The sequence below is a fragment of the Salminus brasiliensis genome, chromosome 1, assembly GCF_030463535.1.
Source record: "Salminus brasiliensis chromosome 1, fSalBra1.hap2, whole genome shotgun sequence".
Taxonomy (NCBI): Eukaryota; Metazoa; Chordata; class Actinopteri; order Characiformes; family Bryconidae; genus Salminus; species Salminus brasiliensis.
In genome coordinates, this window is record NC_132878.1 from 92,214,007 (window position 1) to 92,237,243 (window position 23,237).

The 23,237-nt window shown below is 45.2% G+C and overlaps 1 protein-coding gene across 3 annotated transcripts in view; it reads right to left on the minus strand.

Moving 5' to 3' along the window:
- Positions 1 to 23,237, minus strand: part of csmd3a (CUB and Sushi multiple domains 3a) — a 519,096-nt gene that overhangs the window by 104,280 nt on the left and 391,579 nt on the right. For all 3 annotated transcript variants that reach the window (XM_072692429.1, XM_072692430.1, XM_072692428.1), the window contains exons 52-56: positions 21,458 to 21,631; positions 17,128 to 17,301; positions 15,001 to 15,174; positions 12,045 to 12,230; positions 1,845 to 2,018 (exon numbers count right to left, since the gene is read on the minus strand). In XM_072692429.1, coding sequence (XP_072548530.1) covers positions 1,845 to 2,018; positions 12,045 to 12,230; positions 15,001 to 15,174; positions 17,128 to 17,301; positions 21,458 to 21,631 — 882 coding nt within the window. The remainder of the gene's footprint in view (positions 1 to 1,844; positions 2,019 to 12,044; positions 12,231 to 15,000; positions 15,175 to 17,127; positions 17,302 to 21,457; positions 21,632 to 23,237) is intronic.

The following is a 23,237-nucleotide window of genomic DNA, read 5'->3' on the forward strand; positions in this document are numbered from 1 at the left end:
TGTCAGCGGATGGCAGATCTGCACCAGTTTTTAATCTGCACAGGTTTTAATAGTCATGATAGGACACAGGTTTGTAAGCAAGATATCCTCATGTGTTTTCCAGTGTTTAACTACTTCGTTTCTCACAGATCTGCCATTTCTTCTGCCTTGCTGCCCCTACACATCCCACAAAACAACACTCATGTGGTTGCATGTCAGACAAACAATGCTTTCCTGGCCATGCAGAGTGCTAAAAAGCACCAGACTCTATGGCTCTGGCTTTCTTTTTACCCAATTTTAGATTTCAGAGCGAATTACCCAACCCACCCGTTAGTACTCTGCCCAGTCACATGTAATGCTGCCGACACTGGGAGGGTGAGGACTGACACACGCTTCTTCCAACACATTCCAATCAAGCCTTTTTAAACTGCTGGCAATGCTGCGTAACCGGGCTACCAACACACTTGGAGGGGCAACCAACACACTCGGAGGAAAGCGCCGGGCACCCAGCTCCGATCCATCAGTTGGAAGATGCCATTGGCCAGCACTAAAGTGGTGTGATAGAGAGAGAGTGAGCCATCTGCTGATGACCTAGTATTCTAGTAGTATACACTCCCCCAACTTCAGGTCATGGAGGTCGCAACTTAGTCCGCCAGAATATCAGGGCCCTGGATTGCAAGGCTTGACCCTATATTAGCATGGAAATGTAAAAAAATCAAGCCTTTAAAGTTGTGAAGTCACATTTACAGATATTTGATCTCATGCTTTGTTTCAAAATATAATACAAAATAAAGTGTATAAAATTTTTTTGTTATAATTGGTGAAAAGGTCAAACCAACACTCCAGTTTTAAAGAATGAGATATTTTGCTGATTATTTGATGGGTTAAAGGATTTAAACTGAAATACCCAACACTACCACTGAGCAGTGGGTTACTGGGGACAGGGTTGTGGGTTCGACACCCAGGTTCGCCAAGCTGCCACTGTTAGACCCTTGAGCAAGGCCCTTAACCCTCTCTGCTCTCCAGGTGTCGCAGCGAAGGCTGCCCACCACTGCCCTGCACATTTTAGAGTTTCACACTTTCCCGGCTCCCACCACACCTGATTCCGCAAATCAGTCCATTACCAAGGCCTTTCAGAGTAAATACAGGGAGTCCTCTAAAATGTGCGGGGCAGGGTGCCTCCAGGTCCAGGATTGAGAACCACTGCTTTAGAACCATCCACAGCTGTCTTTGGTTTGCTGAAGTTGTGAAGTTGTACAAAGATAGGGCCTCATTTACCAACATCTGACTACAAGGAAAGATCCTTACAGAAAGTCTAGGTCAGATTCATGATAAGTTTAAAAGTGTGGAACTGTTCACAGAATTTGATCCCACTGATCCCGTAAATTGAACAAATCCCAAATGGTTTTATCTAGCAATAAGAAAATATCAGTAATTGTTTTAAAGGGTTTTAAGAAGAAATTTGTTGGTGAACGAGGCCCACTGACTTCCAGATTTTAAATGGCTGCATAATTCATACATCAACTTCACTGTTTCTATCAGTCTCAGACAGCTACCCTAGGCCTGCCTTACCCCACTACTATTTTCTCTTCTTTACCTCCCCAACTCTCACTCATGCTCTCTCGCTTTCTTTAACGTCTCCAGCCTCTATCTCCAGCAAGAATAAAGAGATAAAAATGGCTCTGAGGGAAAAAAAAGGCTGCACAATTCCTTATCTTCAGCGCTGAAATGAGCAGGCCTCCGGTGTGACTAAATCCACGTCCACTGACCGCTACCCTCACTGACACAAAGCCTACACTGGTAGCCCCGATAACGGCTGAAACGCCGCACTCTCTCTCCAACGCCCGTCCCCGAGGGAGCCTGACCTGAGCAGTGAGGCAGCGAGCCGCTCCAGTGGCCGCTGAGCTGGCAGGTGCGTCCAGAGTCCCCGATCAGCTCCCGGCCTCCCGTGCAGGTGTAGCGCACCGCCGAGCCGAAGGTGAACTTGTCTCCGATCAGGACGCCGTGGGGCGGAACGCCGGGGTGGCCGCAGTCCACCTCTGAAAGGCAGGACAGAGGTGGTCAGTGGGGACAGTGTGACCTCATCCTCAGATACACTTATACTCAAGCTTCTGGTTGGCAAAGTAAACTTTGAGACTTCATCCAAGGGCACATTTACATTTACATGTACTGGAGTTTTGTGACATCACTAAAAAAAAGTCAAAGTCAGTTAATTACGAGACTAATTTTAACCTTACCTTTAAGAAACAATAAATTACAGTAAACGGCACAATCTGATTTGTCCATATTTTTAGTTTTATGTCCAGAGCACCCCACCCAAGCATCCTGAAGGCCAGCTCACATCAACCAAAACATCCTGAAGGCCAGAGCACACCACCCAACCAAACATCCTGAGGGCCAGAGAACACCAACCAAACATCCTGAAGGCCAAAGCACACCACCCAACCAAACATCCTGAAGGCCAGAGCACACCAACCAAACATCCTGAAGGCTAGAGCACATTCACCAAACATCCTGAAGGCCAAAGCACACCACCCAACCAAACATCCTGAAGGCCAGAGCACACCAACTAAACATCCTGAAGGCCAGAGCACATCAACCAAACATCCTGAAGACCAGAGCACACCACCCAACCAAACATCCTGAAGGCCAGAGCACACCACCCAACCATCCTAAAGACCAGAGCACACCACTTAAACATCCTGAAGGCCAGCTCACATCAACCAAAACATCCTGAAGGCCAGATCACATCCACCAAACATCCTGAAGGCCAAAGCACACCACCCAACCAAACATCCTGAGGGCCAGAGAACACCAACCAAACATCCTGAAGGCCAGAGCACACCAACCAAACATCCTGAAGGCTAGAGCACGTCCACCAAACATCCTGAAGGCCAGAGCACACCACCCAACCAAACATCCTGAAGGCCAGAGCACACCAACTAAACATCCTGAAGGCCAGAGCACATCAACCAAACATCCTGAAGACCATAGCACACCACCCAACCAAACATCCTGAAGGCCAGAGCACACCACCCAACCAAACATCCTGAAGGCCAAAGCACACCACCCAACCAAACATCCTGAAGGCCAGAGCACACCACCCAACCATCCTAAAGACCAGAGCACACCACTTAAACATCCTGAAGGCCAGCTCACATCAACCAAAACATCCTGAAGGCCAGCTCACATCAACCAAAACATCCTGAAGGCCAGATCACATCCACCAAACATCCTGAAGGCCAGAGCACACCACCCAACCAAACATCCTGAGGGCCAGAGAACACCAACCAAACATCCTGAAGGCCAAAGCACACCACCCAACCAAACATCCTGAAGGCCAAAGCACACCACCCAACCAAACATCCTGAAGGCCAGAGCACACCACCCAACCAAACATCCTGAAGACCAGAGCACACCAACTAAACATCCTGAAGGCCAGAGCACACCAACCAAACATCCTGAAGGCTAGAGCACATCCACCAAACATCCTGAAGGCCAGAGCACACCACCCAACCAAACATCCTGAATGCCAGAGCACACCAACTAAACATCCTGAAGGCCAGAGCACATCAACCAAACATCCTAAAGACCAGAGCACATCCACCAAACATCCTGAAGGCCAGAGCACACCAACCAACCAAACATTCGGAAGGCCAGAGCACACCAACCAACCAAACATCCTGAAGGCCAGAGCACACCAACTAAACATCCTAAAGGCCAGAGCACACCAACCGAACATCCTGAAGGCCAGATCACACCAACCAACCAAACATTCGGAAGGCCAGAGCACACCAACCAACCAAACATCCTGAAGGCCAGAGCACACCAACTAAACATCCTAAAGGCCAAAGCACACCACCCAACCAAACATCCTGAAGGCCAGAGTACACCACCCAAACATCCTGAAGGCCAGAGCACATCCACCAAACAAACATCCTAAAGGCCAGAGCACATCCACCAACCAAACATCCTGAAGGCCAGAGCACACCAAACAAACATCCTGAAGGCCAGCTCACATCAACCAAAACATCCTGAAGGCCAGAGCACACCAACCAAACATCCTGAAGGCCAGAGCACACCACCCAAAACATCCTGAAGGCCACCAACACCAACTGTTGGGCCTGTTCGGAAATGCTTGGTCAAATTCGACAAGCTGAATTGGTGTTTTCTGGTGTCTGATGATGTTCGGGCCGTCGGTCATGAGTTCCAACAGACTTCGGGCATCCACTGAAACTCAGCTCACACTTTCCTGGTTACCATAGTGACCTGCTCGCTGATTTTGCTGTTTAGTTCATCTTTGCTAATCTAAGACATCGATATCAAAACACCAGTAATGGGACTGGATCTCCCCAGGGCTGCGTTTGAAGAGTACTTAAGTAAGACCGCTCCGTCCAAAATCAGCGAGCTGGTCGCTATGGTAACCAGGAAAGCGTGAGCCTAGTTTCAGTGGCTGTGCAGCCACATGTGGAAAAAGACTGTCGGAAGTCATGGCCGACTGCCCGTACATCATCAACCACCAGCAAACACCAATTCAGCATGTCAGGCCGTCCAACCGAAAACCCAGCTCATGCTCACCTGGTTTCCATAGCGACCAGCTCACTGATTCCACTGTTTGGCTCATTTTTGCCAAGCTAAGACATTGATGATGGCATCGTTTTGGACAGAGAGGGCCGACGTATTGTCTAAAACCTTTTGCCTTTTCTTTGTTTGTTCTTTATTGATATGGAGCGTTTTTAATATCCACTGCGGGAGCTCTGATACGTGCGCTCAGAGACTTGGAACTTAGACAGGAATACATTTACATGGGGCCGTAGTAATTCCCTCTTTCATGGGAGCTTCTCTGTGAGTTTATTTCTGTCTGGATCAACCTGTGTTTTTCTCCGCCGCTCTCTGAGAAAACAATGGGTTGAATTACCTTCTGTTTTTTAATGAACCCACTGATCGGCTGATCATTTTAGACCCGTCTGAATTCATGTGTCTGTATTTTTCCAGGCGGATGTCACCTCATGTCTGAAAAAAAGTTTGTAGTCTTCAAGTGCACGTATTAGAGCTCCTCCAGTGGATATTAAAAACCTTCCTGTATTTTTTGCTGTAGAAAACCTGGAAAATGATGACAAACCTGGGTTTATCTTCACCAGCACCGCCAGCTTTTTAAAGAGGTTAAGTAAACCTTCTAGGATATATAAGATGTCAAAACACCAGTAATAGAAACTGCATCTCTAAAGGAGACTGAAGTGTACTTTGAGGTTTTGGGCAATAAGTAAGTCCTCACCGTCCAAAATAATGCCAATATCCATGTCTTAGCCTAGCAAAAAGCTGTGAAATCAGTGAGCTGATTGGTAACCTGGAAAGCGTGAGCTGAGAAACTCTACTAAACAGATAAATAAATAAACTAACAATTATTTACAAAAATTCTTCTTGCAGCATTCTGTTAAAACCAATTATCCAATTAAAAACCAGTTTTCATTTTATGCAGTAAAGAAAATCCCGTTCTAAACATGGCATGTGCGCCCCCTAGAGGTTAAAGATTTTTCCCACTTTTAAAGCTTGCTGTCCACCCTTTGTCCTCCTTACTAAGCCCCGCCTCTGCATGCTCATTATTGTCCCCAAATGTGCTGAGAAGGTGGGAGATGTATATGATCTTTACACAGGCTGGTGCTTTACCTTTAACACTGATATATGTAAACGAGCTCTCGTCTGATTGGCGGCCCTGTATTTATGCCTTAATTGAAAGAAGTTTGGGTTGAAACACACCTTATAACTTCAACAGGAGCTAGACTGCTGGAGGCTGATCATTTGTATATATATATATACAAATATATATATATATATAATCCATTTAAAACATGCAGCTTAGTTTCTATATGGAGTTTTAGTGTTTAGTGTAGCTTAAACAGTTTTAACACATTCACATTTCAAACCAGCTGTGAACATCTGGGCCCTTGAAACTGTTCAAAGACTGCCTTCACTACAGCAGGGTAATAAAATGAATTCTGTTGTATTTGGATATTTTGTTTGTCACTTATGTGGTGGGGGAGGACAAGTTGGATGGGGTGAGGAAATGAGGTCATTTGAAGTAAGTTCAAATATCTCCGTCTGAAATGCACCTGAACAAAAGCGATGATGAGAAAGAACGATGTCTGTGCTATTCCGGAGAGCGATTGCCTGGCAAGGGAGATCGGCTTCCTCATTAAAATTCCACTTCCTGCCGCGGTGTACCGTCTCCAAACGCGCAGATAAAGAGAAATGAGAAATTTCACACGCTTGGGAAAAACAGGAATGCCAGAGCCGCAGCGCGCTCTCTACGCGCCGAACACAGCGAGCCGGGGACAGAGGAAGTACAGCGAGGAGCCAGGTTCCCCAGGTTATGTACCAATTACGGGGGACGGGGGTGGCACGAGCCAATTATACTGCCTCACAGGCAAATGAGCACATCTCCCTAACTAAGCCCCCCAACACCAGGCTCAGCTATAGAAACCCACAGAAAAAAACCCCAAAAAACTATTGGCGTAATTACTGGAGGTTTTTTCGTACGGTTATAAGTGTTAGGATTTAGAGAGGGAACATTCTGCTTCTCCAGCTTCTCAGCTTTAAAAGTTAGCTCTTTTAATCTAAAGTAAAAATGATCTCTTCACTGCTGGGCTTTTTGCTGAGCGATTGGGCTTATATTGAGCAACGCGTTGCAACAGTAAGTCCATTCCTGCTCATTCAGATGGACGTCTTTGCAGTGATGGATTACTGACCGGGCCAGTTGGGCCAGTGCCCAGGGATGTCTGACTGCTAGGGGCCTCAAAGGCCCAAGGCTGCTCGAATACCTTGACTATCGGACTATGGTCTTCAGTTCAGGAAGCACTTGCTCCAGTTAGGCCCTTTACCCTCAGGCCACATGTCAAAAATCTATTAAAAAAGAATGATAATGCTAATTTCTCCTAGTATTTTAACAGACCTCTAGTAGTACCTCAGCACTAAGCTAACGACAGTGCACTTAAGCAGTTTTGGTTGGTTGTTCTCAATGCAGAAAGTCCAGCAGAACCAAAACAGAACCGTTAGATTTACACACACCCAGCCCCCTAGAGAAAGCCTTTGGAGGCTAAACACAATAGCTACTTTGGGAATATGGAAACTAAGGTGCACATATTTGTCACTGTACAGCGAAATGTGTCGTCTGCATTTAACCCATCTGCGATAGTGAACACACACTCACACTAGTGATCTAGGGCAGTGAGTACACACACACACCCAGAGCGGTGGGCAGCCAACTCCAGCGCCCGGGGAGTAGAGAGGGTAAAGGGCCTTGCTCAAGGGCCCAACAGTGGCAGCTTGCCAAGCCCGGGAATTGAACCCACAACCCTGTTATCGATAGCCCGGCGCTCTAACCACTGAGCCACCACTGCCCTTAACAAGGCTAAAAGCTAACGCTAGCTGCCTGGGTGAAATCTAACTGGAGCAAGTGCTGTTGTGTGGAACAGAGGTGCTGGGAAGACGGGGAAGCGAGCGGGTGCTGTGTTGCTGCTAGGCTAAAAGCTAAAGGCTAAATCCAGTCGGCTCAAACATCCAGTCGGCTCCATCTCTACAGCTAGCTACAGTAACTGCATGCCACAGCAACATAACACCAAGAGGACACCAAGAAACCAGCAATGCAATACGAATATGCATACGACCTGGGAATAAATTCTTAAAAATAATTAGCTATGGTATGCTATGCTATGCTACATGACTACTGTGAGCCGTTGCAGCAGCCAATCAGTGTGTTTCATTCTGAGGCAACCTGGGACCCTGGTGGGCATCTGTATGTGAGGCCAACATGGACAAAACGTTCTGCTTCCCTGATGGGCTACTCATACAGGCCCGCATGGGCATGTTATCTGCGGTTCATGTCAATTTCAATGTTATTGGTTAGTTCCTAATTGTGTTGGTGGTCCCAGTCTGATGCGCTAGGTATTCGGTTCTACCAGTGAAGTCCTAACCAATGAGAGAGCTGGTTTGGCTTTATCTACTTAGACAGTATTCAGTGTTCCATAAACTGATTATTTCTTAACCAAAATTACTGACACTTAATTTGTAATTCAGAGAAAGCATCCAGGTCCACAAGGCCGTGCTGATTCCCCTCTGTCAGCTACTTGAGACAGTCCACTGCAAATATGGATTCAGTCCATGTAAAGCTTGCTAAATGAATTGACATAAATGGCGAAATGTAATTTGTTCTCAGGCACTCAGAGTGTAATACTGTTAGGGACTCATGGCAGTCATGAGTCATATCTCTATTTAAATGGCACACTGCACAGTGTGATGGTGGTGTGAGCATCAATGTGTGTAGGACTACTTCTGCTTTTGCATTGCAACACAGTTTGGCTCGTAAGAAAACAAACATGCATGTAAACTGCTGTGGGATCTCTCACTTGTGAGTGTTTCAGTTCAGAGAGTTCAGTTTATTTATTAATTATTAATATTATTTTCCACATGTTATTTCTGGAATGCCGGGGGTCCCTCCAAAGATACTTGGACCTCCCAGGGATTTCAAAGAGCATCGTAATCCGTCCCAGAGTCTTCAGGGTAAGCTAGCACAGGCATTAAAAATCTTCAAACTTTTAAAGTCAACCTCTACTCTGTTATCCATACACTATATTGCCAAAAGTATTCACTCACCCATTCAAAGCCTTAACTTCAGGTGTTCCAATCAATTCTATGGCCACAGGTGTATAGAACCAAGCACCTAGGCATGCAGACTGCTTCTAGAATGGGTCGCTTTTAGTGAACATACAGCAACTCAGCCACTAAGTGGTAGGCCACATAAAATGTCAGAGGGGGGTCAGCATCTGCTGAGGCACATTGTGACCAGGAGAGCTTCATGGAATGGGTTTCCATGGCTGAGCAGCTGCATCCAAGCCTTACATCACCAAGCGCAAAGCAAAGTGTGGGATGCAGTGGTGTAAAGCACAATGCTACTGGACTCTAGAGCAGTGGTACTCTCTGGAGTGACAAATCACACTTCTCCGTCTGGCAATCCGATGGACAAGTCTGGGTTTGGCGGTCGCCAGGAGAACGGTACTTGACTGACTGCATTGTGCCAAGTGTAAAGTTTGGTGGAGGGGGGATTATGGTGTGGGGTTGTTTTTCAGGAGTTGGGTTCAGCCCCTTAGTTCCAGTGAGAAGAACTCTTAATGCTTCAGCAGACCCAGAGATTTTGGTCAGTTTCATGCTCCCCACTTTGCAGGAACAGTTTGGAGACGGCCCCTTCCTCTTCCAACATGACTGCGCGCCAGTGCTCAAAGCAAGGTCCATAAAGACAAGGATGAGTGAGTTTGCTGTAGAAGAACTTGACTGGCCTGCACTTGACCTCCTGACCTCAACCCGAACACTTTACACCTTTCTTGTTCAACATCAGTTTCTGACCTCACCATGAAGTTCCCTTTGTACGAGACCCTCCCTGATACCGTGTTTGGACAAAAGTATTGGGACACCTTCTCATTCTGCTTTTGAGTTTTTCCTGCTTCTGAGTTTATCCTGTTCTGTTGGAGTAACTGTCTCTACTGTCCAGGGAAGAAGGCTGGAGCACCATCCATCATTCCAGAGAACACAGTTCCACTGCATGCCTAGAGCTTCCTCTTTCTATGTAAGGGAAAGCTGTGAAGTCGTGCAAGCCTCAACAGCACATACTGAGTTGAGCAACTGTCTAACTGCCTGCTTCCCATGAGACAGGAGATCATATGTTCAAATCCCATGAACACCACAACCTCCTCCCACCACAACCCTCCAGTTCTAACCTGCAGACGGACATAAACAGCTTCAGGTGGGGAGGAGCCACAGACTAAACATCCTACACAGTATTTAAATAATTCAATAATTAATAATTTAGTAATGAGGCTCGACTCAGTATGTTGTATGTCAGTCGGTTGTTGACCAAACTGAGATGCAGGAGTAAAAAATGTGAGTTAGGAGCTAAGTTGAGGTAACTCAAAAAGAGCTCTGCAGTCAGATACCCTCATCCATTAGAGTGTAACCTTGTGAGCCGTGATTCTCGGCTTCTGAATGGTAGACTAAAAAGAAGCAGAAAACTAAACACTACAAAGAGAATGAACTGTTCTACCCAGGAAAGTCCAGTGGTTTTTATGTTCCTGGCTGCACTCCATTGCCGGCTGATTGAAGCACTTTCTTAGTGCCTCTGACTGAACCTCCACTGAGCACAGATACTCCCTTTAAACTGGAGCACATTTCTACACATGATGGGGAATCTGCATTCCACTGTGCTCCAGGACTGTCACTGTAAATTACATTAGTGAGTGAATAATCAGCTGATTATTTCTACCATTAATCAGAGTTTTTCCAAAGGTCAAAGAATCAATCAGGACTAAAGCAGCGGAGCTGACTGACCTAACTAAGCTATTTAAATACTTTACTGGAAGAAATACGCTAGGGCTACAGCGATTAGTTGTTGTCGATGGCGTTGATGCTGAAAATAATGCGACATTAATATTTAAAGGCTGAGGCATAGTTTTACCATTATTTACCATTATTATTTGCTTGAAAGCTGGAAGCTGGAACACGAAGGTGGAAGCAGCTGGAAACAGACCCCAGTGTTTACGTATTTGTAAAGGAATTCTGGGATTGTGTAGATAACTGAGTGAGGGTGGAGTTACAGGGAGGTCCCCTTTTCTCCAGAAGTCACATATATTAGATATTAGCATAAAGCTATGTGAACTCTAAATTTGTGATGACCCAAAACCCTCTAATTCTTTGTGCTATTAAAAACAGACCCCAGCGTAAACACTCACTGAACACACTCACAGTATAGCTGGCTGGTGCTTAAAGGGGAGGAGCTTCTGTTGAGGTTGGCTGATAGATGGAGAAGGCAGTATTGAGGCCAATGATTGAGGTGTGCTTACGTAAAACTACGCACTCGCACATGGCAGTTTAGTCCGCTATTGCGTCAGTTTGGCCTTGTGTCTGCAGTAGGTTTAAACCAGCCTTTATAACCACGGTTAGCTTGTAAATCCATTGTTCATTTTTTTAACGGCAGAAATGAAAAGGGTGTCTGAAAATCGCTGACATCACGCCCTGTGGTAAATACTAACGCTCTGAACCTGATGTGTTTTGTGCTGTGTTAATTTTTGTGTACATCCTAAATTCCACTGAATCTAATCAATCCACACCACAAGCAGGTCCAGTTACATCAGGAATTATCAATCATCTGGACAACATGTCAGGACGTTAATGGCTTTAAATTGTCATGCTTAAACCAGACAGGTTTAGAACGTTAGTATTTACCACAGGGCGTGATAGCAGCGGTCTTTGGACACCCTGTTCATTTTTACCACAAAGAACCTTAGCTTAGACCTGGAGTTCCTCTTGTGGTCGTCAGTATATTTACGACGTCGATTGAGTTGAAGTGTGACAATTAAGAACATTTGTGACATTTGCTGTGTTTCCCTGTCATCCGGTGCTGGGAGCTCTTACCTGATCACACATTCGGGTGCAACTGATTAGGGAGGAGCTCCCAGCCCCTTTTAATGCCCCAGCTCTCTCTCTCTCACACACACACACACACACACTCACACACTCACTCACTCACTCACACTGAGAGAGCTAGAAAGGTGAGAGAACCGAGAGAACTGAGAGAACCAGAGGCACTCAGCTAAAGTAGGTGTGAGCAGAGACTTAGCTAAGAGCAGGTGGACTCTTTAAGCCAGTAGACTGTGTGCTTTTGCCATGGTTTTGGGGTTTGTGTGTGTGTGTGGGTCATGTAAAGTTTTTCAGATCCATTATATCAGCTAATATCTTCATTTTTAGCCCCTAAAATCGGTACAGAAAACATTCATAGCCAAACAGTTGGAGCCAAGCATCCATCAGACCTTTCTTTTTTTTTTTTTACAGTGTAATAATCAATATGAGATTTTACCATCATGCAAACAAGCAGTTAATCAGCATCAATTTAACCCTTTATTAAATGTGTATGTAGTTTTTTTAAAGTAATTGGACAGTCATATAGACTCTTCCGGTCTGAACTGCTGAGCTGAGCAAAGTAAAGGAGTATTGAGACAGAAGGGAGACTAATGATAACATACCGATGCACTCTGGTAGCGGCCTGTCCCAGTAACCCACGGGCTGGCAGGTCAGCACCGACGCTCCAAACAGATAATAGCCAGGATTGCAGTCGAATGACACCACTGTTCCGAAGGTGAAGTTTCCGAACTCTATCTTGCTCTTCCGTATGGAATTGGCTGGTATACCCGGATCGGTGCAGTTCACCACTGAGGAAACAGCATAATAAAAACAAAATATGACTCATGGGTTTCACTGGCCCAACATAACAAGATGCACACAATAGCGAGACACTTTACAGAGGTTGCATTCAACATAACTTTAATAGCCTAATTATTCATAATTGCCTTTTAATGTGCATTCCCACTGCCACCTGCCTCTGTATATACAGCACTGTTACTTTTATGCTCACTTACAACTTCCATCTGTCATCACCCACTGAGAACTGCTTACACATACTGCCAGAACCAGCTATTAAGAGGATTATTAATGTAAAGCATATTTAAATTTGGCAAAAGATGGTATTAAGGCAGTATCATTATCTCAGCTGGATCTACACAGACATGGGTATTTATAGGGGTGGATGATGTGACAAAAATACATACTTTTACATGTTACACATTTCATATTGCTGATATTCGGTAAGCTAAAAGCACAAAAAGCAAACAGTATGAGGACATTAACATTCCGTTAAATATGAATTATTTTAACGTTATACGCTCTCCCTGTAATTAATATGCAATTTATGCCACAGATTTAACACTCAACTCCGCCTCACATCCCCACAGACTCAAGCCTGACTAAACTCAGACTTAACTGCCAGTCAGAGACTCCAGACTTGACTCAGACTGCCAGTCAGAGACTCAAAACTTAACTCAAACTGCCAGTCAGAGACTCCAGACTAAATTCAGACTGCCAGTCAGAGACTCTAGACTTGACTCAGACTGCCAGTCAGAGACTCCAGACTAAACTCAGACTGCCAGTCAGAGACTCTAGACTTGACTCAGACTGCCAGTCAGAGACTCCAGACTAAACTCAGACTGCTAGTCAGAGACTCCAGACTTTACTCAGACTCTCACTCAGAGACTCAAAACTTAACTCAGACTGCCAGTCAGAGACTCAAAACATAACTCAAACTGCCAGTCAGAGACTCCAGACTAAATTCAGACTGCCAGTCAGAGACTCTAGACTTGACTCAGACTGCCAGTCAGAGACTCCAGACTAAACTCAGACTGCCAGTCAGAGACTCTAGACTTGACTCAGACTGCCAGTCAGAGACTCCAGACTAAACTCAGACTGCTAGTCAGAGACTCCAGACTTTACTCAGACTGCCAGTCAGAGACTCCAGACTAAACTCAGACTGCCAGTCAGAGACTCCAGACTAAACTCAGACTGCTAGTCAGAGACTCCAGACTTTACTCAGACTCTCACTCAGAGACTCAAAACTTAACTCAGACTGCCAGTCAGAGACTCAAAACTTAACTCAAACTGCCAGTCAGAGACTCCAGACTAAATTCAGACTGCCAGTCAGAGACTCTAGACTTGACTCAGACTGCCAGTCAGAGACTCCAGACTAAACTCAGACTGCCAGTCAGAGACTCTAGACTTGACTCAGACTGCCAGTCAGAGACTCCAGACTAAACTCAGACTGCTAGTCAGAGACTCCAGACTTTACTCAGACTCTCACTCAGAGACTCAAAACTTAACTCAGACTGCCAGTCAGAGACTCAAAACTTAACTCAAACTGCCAGTCAGAGACTCCAGACTAAATTCAGACTGCCAGAGACTCCAGACTTTACTCAGACTGCCAGTCAGAGACTCATAACTTAACTCAGACTGCCAGTCAGAGACTCAAGATTTAACTCAGACTGCCAGTCAGAGACTTCAGACTTAACTCAGACTGCCAGTCAGAGACTCTGGACTTGACTCAGACTGCCAGTCTGAGACTCCAGACTTAACTCAGACTGCCACTCAGAGACTCCAGACTTAACTCAGACTGCCACTCAGAGACTCCAGACTCAACTTGGACTCTCAGTTAGAGACTCCAGACTTAACTCAGACTCTCACTTAGAGACTCCAGACTTAACTCAGACTCTTACTTAGAGACTCCAGACTTAACTCAGACTCTTACTTAGAGACTCCAGACTTAACTCAGACTGCCAGTCAGAGGCTTGACACATGACACGACTCTTTTGCTTTGCTTTGACACTTGACTCAGGCTTGAGTCTGACTATGTATTTGTTGGTTGGTTTCACCAGCAGCTCAACTTGATTTGCTTTAATAAAAGTACTGATTACAGGAACTAGATGTTGGAAATATCAAAACTTGTCATGCACACTGCTCGTCTGGCTAAAGAAAAGCAGGTCTCTGTTATTTTTTTACGGCGATTTAAATAGCAAGCTTAATCACTGTGACAACAGCTCTGTCATTTTAATGCCTATTTACAACTTCTACATGCCATCACCTTTTGAGAAACACTTCCACAAAAACTCATAAACCAGTAATTAGTGTGAGGTATGAAACTGCCTACGCTAATACGATAAAAATATATACATTTATTTATACAGGAGCACCATAACAGTGTGTCTACACTCTGCTTTCATATCACACGTCTGCTGTTTGGTCACAAAGCTCTTTCAAAACTAATCTATCAGCTGCGCATGAGCATGTTATAGTTTGATCGTAAATGGCCACGGTTAGGCCCAATTTAGCTGGCCAAGTGCTCTCGGGTGCACAGGTCACAACACACAAGCGCTGCGAGAGCTCATCTTATCTCCTGATCCACAGGGGCCAAAAATTGTCACAATTCAGGCCTGTGATTGGGACGAATTACCCTTCAGCTCGTGTGAAAGCCTGAGAGCGCTCTTGGCCGAAATTGGTCATTCTTGCTTTAAACGAAGTGGCGAGCAAAAAAGAAAAAAAAGACCATTTCCATCAGCGCAGCTGTGGTTAAGGCTGAACTTTAATGAAAGAGCCCACCTCTGCAGGTCGGTGGCTGCTGGCTCCACTGCCGGTCAGCCTGACACTGGGCCTGGAACGGTCCCTCCAGGATGTAGCCGTCGTTGCAGAAGAAGCTGACCACGTCGTTAAGGTTGAAGCCATCGCCAACCGTGCGCCCGTAGATCGGACTTCCTGGGTGACCGCAGCTGACGGCTGTAGAAATAAAAGCGAGGACTGTTATCTTGCCAGAACCTTGCCCAGATGTTGCATGATCCAATCTGATCAAAATAAATGCACATGAATTCCTTTAACAATTTTGTTATTTATTAACTATACGATCCAGCTCATTATTAACTCAGTTAACCTTATTATTTACAATCATTTCTCTCAGCAGTGAGACAGTTTTTACTGTAGAAGCTCCAGATCCCATCAGAACAGATGCACCTAAACATAAATCCAGTAAAAAGGAGAAACAAGAGCTTCTCATTCTGAAGAAAGAAAGTAGTGAGATCTTGTCGGTGAGCTAGTCTGAAGAACAGAGCTCGGTTCCTCCAGGTTTCTCCTGGACACCCCCCAGTCCAGCCAGCACAGCGTGGAGGATGTGTTCAACTCCATCAGCAGCAGCAGCAGCAGCTCACCTGATTTACCATCATTAAGCCCTGATTTACCACCATTACCAAACCAGGTGTTGATCTGAGGAGAACTCTAAATAATACTAGACTCCATGAGGAGAACTTAGGAGGTTCTAATGATGAACACAGTGATGGAGAACCACCACCACTTTCTGTATGACTGTTATTATTAGTGTTAAATCTAATATCAGTGTTTTACTAAGCAAATAAACACTTACTGCCCCCAAAAAGCTGCTTTTTCAGTCAGACCTTTGGCTCAGTACTGTGTGTAAATATATGCCCTGTCCTGATTGGCTCATTCTTTTATCATGCGTCATTCAAAAAAAGCAGCCTGGGCTGGAATGAATAAAAATAATCTTTAAAGATCAGACAGATATTTAAAACCCTCAGTTTTTGCAGCTTTCCATAAACGTGCCGTATGGACTGTAAGCTAAACAGCTCTGGAGCTATTAGCAATATTTACACAGCATATCAAACACCTTTATTTCCAAGAAACAGGGTAAATGTGTTTCTTCCAAGATACGGACACTTAATCTGTGATTAACCCTTAAATGCACGCCTCAGGTCCCCAGCATACAAACAGCTGTCAAAACAGCCATGCATTAAACTGCTAGAGCAGATTCATTAGCACTCAAGGCAAAGTGTGTATGAACACGTTCTCCTGCACACGTCTAATAAAATTCGGTTCTGAGGCAGACAAACATCTCTGCATTGCAAATGTGCTTTTTATTTATCTGTGGTTGTTTTGGCTAAAGGGTTTGCTTACTTTCTGCGTCTGTTTGTCAGCCTAATCCTGCGGATCACATGTTCCCGACTCCATCCTCCAGGACCCCGGAGCAGGGAAAACTTCTGCTCTTCTCCAGCGCTCAACACACCTGATCCGGGTAATCGCATTTCCAAAGCCCTTGATTACCTGGCTCAGGTGTGCCGCACGCTGGAATAGAACAAAAGCAGGGAGCAGCTTAGGGCTCCCTGCTGACTGGATCGTGGAGCTCCACTGTAGATAATAGAAGATGGTCCTGGTGATGAGCAACTCCAGCCTTGAGGGCCACAGTGCTGCACCTCTTTGGTATTCTTACCAAATAGCTACTTTGTCACCTGATCAGCTTTAATGAGCCCTAGCCTGCATTGGGGAAGGAGGTGCTGTTACCTACTACACCACAATGACCACCCTTGAACCCATAAGCGAGATTCAAAAAAGTCCAGGAATTGGACTGGAATTCAAAAATTTATGGTGATAAAGCAAAAATAGGACCACTGTCCATCCTTCCACTTTGAGAAGGAGACTCAGCACGAAATAATGGACTGACCATTTAATGTGTTTGGGGCAACTTGGATGGCGAGAAGCAAGAACGTTGGAGGTGTGGACAAATGTGGACAGTGAAAGTCTCCAAGTATCCTGAAAAGAATGGAATAAGAGCTGCAATGAAGGTAAAGCGTCCTTAGAGAAAACGCTGACCAGTGGACTCGTCGAGTTCCTATCACATGACCATTCCACTCTATGGTGGCTGTATGAGCAGCTGCGGTCACTTACACACGCAGGATGGTAGGTGCCCTGACCAGGTGTGGTCCTGCTGGCAGATGCGGACCGACGAGCCGATGAGTCGAAAGCCGGGGTTGCACTGGTACACCACCGTGTCCCTGTATCCAAAGTTCTCCCCGATCACTTGCCCGTTCACCATCCGCTCGGGTTCCCCGCAGTGGCCGGCTGGAGGACAGAGACACAGACATGAACCACTAGCACACAGTTCTTACACTTTTATAGTACTCTATAAAAGGGCTTCTTTGACTCTGACTGTTGAACTTATTTTCCCCACCAATCCAAAGAACAACTGGGAAATGAACCGTTTGAGCATCCAAATGGTTCTTTAAGGTTGTAATGGCTCTATCTAGAACTGAAGAACTTCCTCAGTTCCTGAGGTTCATAGTAACTACCAAATGGCTCAGACATCCGTATGAAGAAGTTAGGACACCCCTGTTAAAATGCCATGTTTTGTTGATTTTCTAAGTGTAAATAAGGGCTATTTTTTACATTAATAATTTGACTTAAGTATTTGGACACCTGCTCGTTCATTGTTTCTTCTAAAATCAAGGGTTTTAAAAAATGAGCTCTCTGTCTCTACTGTCCAGGGACCTCTTTCTTCTAGATTTTGGAAGAGCACTGCTGTGAGGGTTTAATTGCATTCAGTGACAATAGCGTCAGTAAGGTCCACCTCACCCTCATCTCCCCAACTCATCCTAAACGTATTGGATGGAGCACCGACCATCATTCCAGAGAACACAGTTCCTCCACTGCTCCACAGCTCAATGCTCGGGGGGCTTAATACCCCTCTAGCCCACGCCTGCGCCAAAGAGTCATATTCTATTGGCAATACTTTTCTACAAGGACTAGACAGGTGGCTGTGTGGATGTGTGAGTAATGGGTGCAACTTTAAGTAGCTGAATGCATTTATTAGAAGGGGTGTCCACAAACATTTGGACATATGGTGTATATATGCTGATGATATATATAATCCCAATTCAAATGGGACTGCCATACCTGCTGCTATCTCTACATGCTGTTTATAGTAGGTACAAAGCCACTGGGACATGGGAACGTACAGTGTGTAACTTGTAAAGGACATGGCGGACTCGGCAGCACCTTAAACGATTACCTAATCATTAGTACCGCACATGGCCATGCAGAACAAATCCCGTCCGAATAAACCACCCCCTCACCCCGACATGTCTTTGATAGTCATGGAAATTAGCCATAGAAACAGTTCTGTCGAGGCGGTGGCGTACAAGCCCGCTGCAGATGGTGTTGCTGCGCGGCGGCATTGAGGCATCTGTTATGCATAAGGCAGGTGTTTGGGGATAGCTGAGACGCACCAGCGAGGGATCGCATGATGGAAAGCGTAATGTAGAACAGCGCACCGCTTAGACAAGACATGATGTGGAGCGAGAATGCCAGGGTTGTTTTTTGGGAGGGGTGGGGTGGGGTTTGGTGGGCCGCAGATCTGGAGCAGCTTGCGGTGCCGTGTGATCTGACTGATGATACGATCACTCTCACCAGGAGAGCCCCTCACACTTCACTGAGCCCCTGCAAAGCTAACGCTGCGCCCAAGAAATAAAAAACCCTGCGCCCCAACCTGATTTCCTACTTCAGTTCTTCTGCTTCATTTTCTGTCACGCTTATTTGAAAGTGTGAAACTCCCCCCTGCCCCCCACCCTGTGCTCAGAGATACGGTCTCTAGAACAACTTAGGAAGATATCAAAGCAGTTTGAACGTTTGCAAAGGAAAAAAGACATCCTGGTGAGCCTCTAGGTTTTAAGGGGTAGCTAAAAGTGAAGCTCTGAACTATGAAGGCAGCCTCCATCAGACTTCCGTTAGCTAGAATCTATAGAAATGAAGCCAAAACTGTCCGCCATGTTGTCAAATCTGCAACCAGAGTCTGCAGTAGACCAGCCCTCTTCTCCCAGCAAGCTTGTCTCAGACCGCCTTCATTGAGTTTACAGCACAGATGCAGAGGGGTTTGTCCAGTAAGAGGAGCTCATGTAAGTTCCTCTACAACTCAGCTACTCCATGTAATAAACAGAAAGTGAAGTCTCTTCAAGTCAAGGCTGTCTGTCAATCACTTAATTCTTTAGTGTAGTCCCGCCTTCTTACAATATAGCAGAGTAAGGGTTTAAAATATAATAAGGCCCAGTTTTAGCACAAGGACATCTAACTGTTGGAATTTGGAGACACTGGAGATGGAAGGGCAGTTTAGAGGAGAAAAATGAGATGGGAAAAAATGGGCTGTTTTGTCCTTGAAACATATGGGGAGGGGCGGAGCTACACATCCCATTGCAACCACTAGACACTAGACCTGTGGTTGCTTCACGCTCATTTGCTGTCTATGCTTTCTACGGTCCCTCAACAATTAGACAGTAACTATTAGAGATGACTGAAACCTGGATTATATCAACTCCCACATCTAGAGGGGGGCTGTAATATGTACATCTAGAGGGGGCCTGTAATGTGTACATGTGCAATTAAGAGTCATTTGCAATAACTTGTTAATAATATTGTTATTGCTTTTTTAAATTCTTATTTAAAATGTGTATATAGTGTAAATTATTTACTTACATTTTTGTAACTGAGTGTCTTGCTATCCTTTTCTGCTGTGACACTGAGAATTTCCCCACTGTGGGACTAATAAAGGATTATCTTATCTTATTTGTGGTTGGAAGCCATCATCAGGGACATGATTTGAAATTTAAAGAGCGTGCAAGTAGCAAAGGGGTTCTTTAATGCCAGAGAAGAATATCTAAAGACCCTTTCATGAATAATTCTGTAACCATTTTTTGTAAAAATGAGATGAGGGTCTCTACATTTTTTTCTATACCAATGAACAAATTCTCTAGAACTGTATGCTTAAGCCAAAAAACATTAGGGATCTAGAATATTACAAGACCTTTCACTATTATTATATAATTGACTGATTGCAAATTTATTTATTTGAATAAACACCTAAATAAAAGGAAAAAAATAATGACTGAGACACTAAATCCTGTTCTAACTTCTAACTGGGGCAGTAATGGTGTTTCTCATCAAACAACCAAGATAGGGTATTTGGCCTATCTGGTATCTGAAGTGAGCTTTTTTTGTTTAGAATAGAAGATGCTAATCTAGCATGGCTAACAAACAATGGATTGAGACCGTCACCGCTCTCATAACTGCTCCTCATAAACACACAACCAAGTCATATTTCATTACCTTCATTTTCATTACAAAATGTGTTAAAAACATTTTTTAAATGAGGACCATCACAGTTCGTGGAGCTTGGAGGCAGATGTAAAGGTAATATTTATCTGGCAAAACAAAACAAAGCAAACCAGAAACCCAAAAAACACAAAAGGGCAAAAACAAAACCAACAATAGAAACAAACACACAGGAACCAAACAAGCTAAGCTAAGCTAGGCTAAGCTAATATTCGAGATCGAAACCAGGCCAAGCAAACAAACCATGAACTGCTACAAACACACATGGACAAGACCAGGCTAGACCGGAAACACTGAAACAAAAGGAGTACTAATACAAACAGACCAACAAGCAACACCTGAGACTATTAGGCAGGTGGGGCTACAAAGGAGGCACAGGTGGGAACACTAATGACAAGGCGGGACTATGATCAGGAAGGGAAAACACAGGGGTAAGACAAAGACACCGGCACAGACAGATCGTATTTAGGCAATAAGGTAAAACTGGAACTGCATTACCATCTGTATAACATCCTGGTCAAAGGTCAAAGTGGTTCCGGTCACTTCCATGAGTGTTTACAGACTAAAGTAATGAAGCTCTGGATGTGCTCTGAACAGGCCTGATAGACACTTCTGTCCATTTATTTACAGTGATGAGATCGGCAGTCCGACAGTCCAGGCCCAGTGTTTGTTAGCAATGTTAGCCTAGCATCTCCCATTCTAGGTATTAGAATGACAGGTATCAAACATGTCTGGTCTGATTAACTGCATCTGGGGTCAGTGATCAGTCATCCTCACTTGATTTTGCGCTATTTATTTTGTATAATATATATTAAATAAAATATATTATTCATATAATAATTACACACTCTGGTAAACACTATAATGTTGGTGTCTTTAAATTAGCATTAACGCCTCCATTAGCGTCAACCCTGCTGTGTTATGAACTGTCATAACATTAACACTGTAGCATCTGCCATGCCATAACGGCCACTGGTTATGGTAACATGACCAGTAACTGTAATCAGTACAATGACATGTTTATGACATGCTTATGTCAGTGTTATGTAGCAGAGTTGAAGCGTTGAAGTGTTTTTCCCAATGAATCCTCAGCTGATGTGGTGTTTGGTGCTGATACCCAAGCAGCGCGTCTCCGTGCCGCTCCACAACCCCGACGCCAGGCACTCCCTCACGGTGGAGCCCACCAGAATGTAGCCAGCGTCGCAGGTGAAAATGGCCGTCGCTCCGAAGGTCGTCTGAGTTCCAATTTTCTTCCCATTAGGAGGAGTGGGCAGTATCCCGCAAGAAATAACTGTGGTAAGAGGCAATAGAGAGGCAGAGGAATGAGCTGGCACGCACCTCAAAGTCAAAGGTACAGCTGTAATTTACACCCAATTTGATGGCCCCCCCCCCACCCTACATCCCTCAAAACACACACTGTGGGGAAAAGGAAAACAAGGAGGGCGAGAAATGTCCCGTCTGCTACTGAGCTGACTAATCCTGATAACACCGTGAGCTTTATTGGCTTCCCGAGCGCATTTTGTATCACGGATCGAAGCGAGCCGCTGCATCGAGAGCCCAGACATATACGCAGCACACAGGCCTGACATAAATATATGAGCCTGCTGGAGTCGGGGGCCAGGGTGCTGCGGCAGAGCCATTATCTCTTACAACGCCACTTCGGCCGTCCTTCCTTTTGATATCCGTCATTTTGGAAAATTGCGCCGACATCTCCCTGCCCTCGGAGAGGGTCCGTGCCTCAGATAACTCAGATAAGGCGCTTATTGTTGAAACTTCTGTCTCCTGAGAACATCTCACCTACTTTTTTGCCGTGTCAAGTTGACATTCAACCCCCCGCCTCCCCCCTACTCGTATGTCTCATTTTTCGCCAGGCCTGGGATACCGGTCGGCGGCTTTATCAGGCCTGACGCTGTGTGATTTCACTGATTGTTTCACTGACGACAATAAGACAGCGTGCGATGCTATCACGTGATGATGAGTTGCGGTCGGAATCGTTTACAGGGCCATGCTGGGATCTTATCGCGCCACGTGAACCTCATTTGCTTCACTCCGGAGCGAGCTGCTGGAGCCTTTGGGACAGTGCGGGAGCCGCCAATGCAAACACCTCAGCGCATAATTGACAAAGCTGTTAGTCCTGCTGTCTGCTTCGCCAGGCTATAAAAAAGAAGCATCCGGAGCTGATTGATCAGCTCATATAAAACAAATCCAGTGCCCCGTATACACTAGATCTGTATACAGGACGCGTGCTTATGCCCTGTATGCTGTCATGTTGAAGCCTAGTCAGCGCTGCATGCCTAGCAGCAGGACTAATTAGGCACGAGGGGCAATGCCATACAGGCGTTTGAGCTTTTCAGGCTTTTTAATCATACCTACCATTACAGAACTGCCCTCTATCCTTAGGCCTTACCACTACACTACAGCAGAGTAACACAACCCCCCCCCCCTCCCCTCTTACTTCAGATGTAATCTATTGGCCCAAAAAGTTGTGCACTTTTTAATTTAGCACTGGCACTATGAGGCTAAATTGTCTACAGTAGAAGTTAATAGTCTTCATTAAGGAGGCCTCTTTGGTGTAGCACTTATAGACAGCTATTATATGAGCTGAATTCTGGTGCTCCTGCAGGATCCGACACCCTTCGCGTGCTCGCAGTGTCATTTAGGCATATGGGCACAACAGAAATGCTGCAATTTATGTTTTCAGAACTGTTAATCTTGATTGTTGAACTGATAAACAGTGGGATTGTATATGGTTAACCCCAGTGTTCAGCTTCCTAATGGGGGGTTTTGTTAACGTTCATAGGTCCACAGTATGTGGAAGTCAAACCGTGCACTAAACCACCTTAATGAAGATCCGGATGAGGTGGGTTGAGAGAACTTAGCAAGCATGTTTTATGGAA